The following is a 3206-nucleotide window of genomic DNA, read 5'->3' as shown; positions in this document are numbered from 1 at the left end:
TTGAATTATGGCGATGATGATCATCTTTGTTTGGTTCAGGCCTCCTCCTCCTCGCGTGGCTATGGTTCTGGCCGGCTATGTATGTATGCTGTGTAGGCTTTGGTCCAGCATGACCCTGCCATCATTCCCAAGCCGGCGGCGGTGCTTCTGTTGAAGGATTCTGCTGAAGCTAGCAAGCAAAGTTTAGGTGAGTTTCTGGTTCCTCCCTTCAACCAGAAGATGCCAATGGCATCATCTACTTGTGGGCTTGGTTTAGTTGGCTTTAATCAATGTGAACCTTAAACCACGTTTTTACCTACTAATGTGGGCTTCATCTGGGTCTTTAGTTCTTATTTTCTATGATGTGGCTGCAGGTTGTGCTTATAAGAGCTGATCTGGACTTTGATAAAAATTTCTTTCTATTGATTCAGCAAACACAACGCTTGCTTTTAAAAGATGAGTTATTTTGCCTTATTGAGGCTTGTGGTGCTGTTTCTTGTATCAATTATCCTTTTTTTTATTAGAAAGAATTTCGAGTTCATATAACCTAGCTTCTGGATGTGGATCAGCACGTGGACCTGCAACTGATGGAACCAGAAGAGGCGGATCATCTCCACCTGTGTGTGCCAAGGAGTCTGCTGAAGCCAGTTTAGGTGGCTGCAACATCTAGTCGTTGGCTTGGTTTAGTTGACTTTAATGAATGTCAATGTTGAAGTTGAAGCAGGAGTGTTTTATTTCTACTCACACACTGACATAAGTTCTTTAAGGTTATAATCAGAGTTATTATAGGATTTCAATTGTTATTATGTGCTGGTAACGGCATTGGGCCATATTTGAATTATGGTGATGATCATCTTGGTTTGGTGCAGGCCTCCTCCTCGTCCTCCTCCTCCTCGCGTGGCTCCGTCACTGGCGGGCAGGCTATGTGTGTATGCGGTGCAGCTTGCCTCTGGCTGCTTTGGTTGGGCGTGACCGTGCCGTCGCTTGCAAGCCGGCGGCGGTGCTTCCGGTGAAGGAGTCTGCCGAAGCTAGCTTGAGGGAGGTTTTGGTGAGTTTTCTGGTTGCTCCCTTAAACCGGAAGATGCGGGTGGCATCATCTACTTGTGAGCTTTGTGTAGTTGACTTTAATGAATGTGAACCTTAAACCAAGTTTTTATCTGCTAGTATATACTAGTGTGGACAGAACATGCTAGTATTGTTAACGTGCAGAAACAGATGGAAGCAATGGAGAAATTAAAAGGGGGTTCTAGCGGTTGATTCGGTTCCGGTGGGTCCGTCTTTGCGGATCCCATCGATCGGCTAGCTTCCAAATCCACTTTCTCTTTCTCCACCTTTTTTGTTCGCGAAAAATTCTTTCTCCACCACCCCGCGGGCATCCGCCACTCCCCCCATGCGCGCGGATTGCTTGACCCGTCAACCCACCGCCAAGCATGACGCACGTACGCGGTCCGTGTCGCCACAAATGCATCCGCGCGCGTGTCGCCACGCTCCCTAGTCGGAGACCACCTCCGATTACGTACCTCTGATCGCTGTGCATTATTTTCAGGGCGAGGCTGCGCACTTCATCTATCTGATTCTGATCGCTGTGCAGTTGTTGAGATTGTAGCCGTTCCTGCGCCTAACAAAGTAAATTTAGTATTCGCACGATATTAGCCGTACGTACGCATCGCGCGAGGCGATTCTTGGCGGGTCGCGAGATATGGACAAGATAATACAGTAGCACGAGTAGTAGTATAGATATTCTCTGACGCAGATCGAGATAATGTTTTCTTCTATGTATACTGTACTTTTTTTTTTCGATGAAGCAGATCGATGGACACAGTTTTCTGACGCAAGGGAGGCGAACTGCCGGTGGGTGGGTGGAACCAAACACGCGCCGCGCGAGCTGAATATTTTGCTCTTGCTTCGGTGCCCGATCATGGCGAGACAGCGACACAGCGTGATGCCAGCGAATGCAAGTCAGCGCGTCCCGGTTGCGGCATCGCCGGAGAGGCGTCGTCGGCTTGTTAAATAACGGCTGCTCTGTAGTCAGTTGTCACACGGTCACACCCCCGCTTCACACTTCACAGATCGTCCTCAGGAGATCAGTCAGCCGGCGAGATGTTCCGAGCCATGCAGATCGTCCTCAGGGGTAAGAACTGCGCTGGGCTGACGATGCCGCGCGTCTTCACCGGCAACCGTGGCTACTCCAAGGCCCCGAGCTCCCAGCGGCTGGCCGGTAAGGTGGCCGTGATCACCGGAGGAGCCAGCGGCATCGGTAAGGCCACCGCCGAGGAGTTCGTCAAAAACGGCGCCAAGGTCGTCCTCGCCGACGTCCAGGACGACCTTGGTCACGCCCTGGCGGCGGAGCTCGGCGCCGACTCGGCATCCTACACCCGCTGCGACGTCACCGACGAGGCGCAGGTCGCCGCGGCCGTGGACCTCGCCGTGTCCCGCCACGGCAAGCTGGACATCATGTTCAACAACGCCGGCATCCTGGGCTCCCTGGCGCGGTCCCCGCTGGCCTCCCTCGACCTCGCCGACTTCGACGCCGTCATGGCCATCAACGCCCGGGGCGTCATGGCCGGGGTGAAGCACGCGGCGCGCGTCATGGCGCCGCGCCGCACAGGCAGCATCATCTGCACGGCCAGCATCGCGGGCGTGCTGGGCCAGCTCACGCCGCACCCCTACAGCGTGTCCAAGTTCGCGGTGGTGGGCATCGTGCGGTCCGTGGCCGGGGAGGTGGCGCGCTCGGGCGTGCGCGTCAACGCCATCTCGCCCAACTACATCCTCACGCCGCTGGTGGAGCGCATCCTGGAGGCGTGGTACCCCAAGGAGGGCAAGGAGGAGCACCGCCGGATCGTGGAGCGCGACATCAACGAGATGGAAGGGGTGGTGCTGGAGGTGGAGGACGTCGCCAGGGCCGCGCTCTACCTCGCGTCCGACGACTCCAAGTACGTTAACGGCCACAACCTCGTCGTCGACGGAGGATTCACCGTGGGGAAGGCACCCAACATGCCGGCGCCGGCGCAGTGAAGGACACGATCATGGGGAGGCGCGAGCTCGGCGGCCCAGGGCCGGACGTACCGACGTAGAGTTTGGATTTGGCGTGCTTTCGTAGGTCCAATGCGTCAATATACAATTAATAATATTCAGAGTTCATGAATTTCAGTTCGAAAACTACTGACCAAGAAGAGCCTCGATCCTTCAACGGGGTTTATCTTGGCCGAGCAGATGTTCCAGCCGGT

General features: G+C 54.7%; 1 protein-coding gene across 1 annotated transcript; it reads left to right on the top strand.

Annotated features, from left to right (window-relative positions):
- The first annotated feature begins 2079 nt into the window (after nt 1-2079).
- LOC124679152 (momilactone A synthase-like) lies at nt 2080-2994 on the top strand. The gene has a single exon (XM_047214962.1). It carries the CDS (start codon nt 2080-2082, stop codon nt 2992-2994), a length of 915 nt encoding a protein of 304 aa, XP_047070918.1.
- The last annotated feature ends 212 nt before the right edge of the window (nt 2995-3206 follow it).

Source organism: Lolium rigidum, chromosome 7 (genome assembly GCF_022539505.1).
Source record: "Lolium rigidum isolate FL_2022 chromosome 7, APGP_CSIRO_Lrig_0.1, whole genome shotgun sequence".
Taxonomy (NCBI): domain Eukaryota; kingdom Viridiplantae; phylum Streptophyta; class Magnoliopsida; order Poales; family Poaceae; genus Lolium; species Lolium rigidum.
This window is presented reverse-complemented; position numbering and strand designations above follow the sequence as displayed.

What these genes read in the sequence shown, in the direction of transcription:
- LOC124679152 (XM_047214962.1), top strand. Translation starts at nt 2,080, where the DNA reads ATGTTCCGAGCCATGCAGATCGTCCTCAGGGGTAAGAACTGCGCTGGG.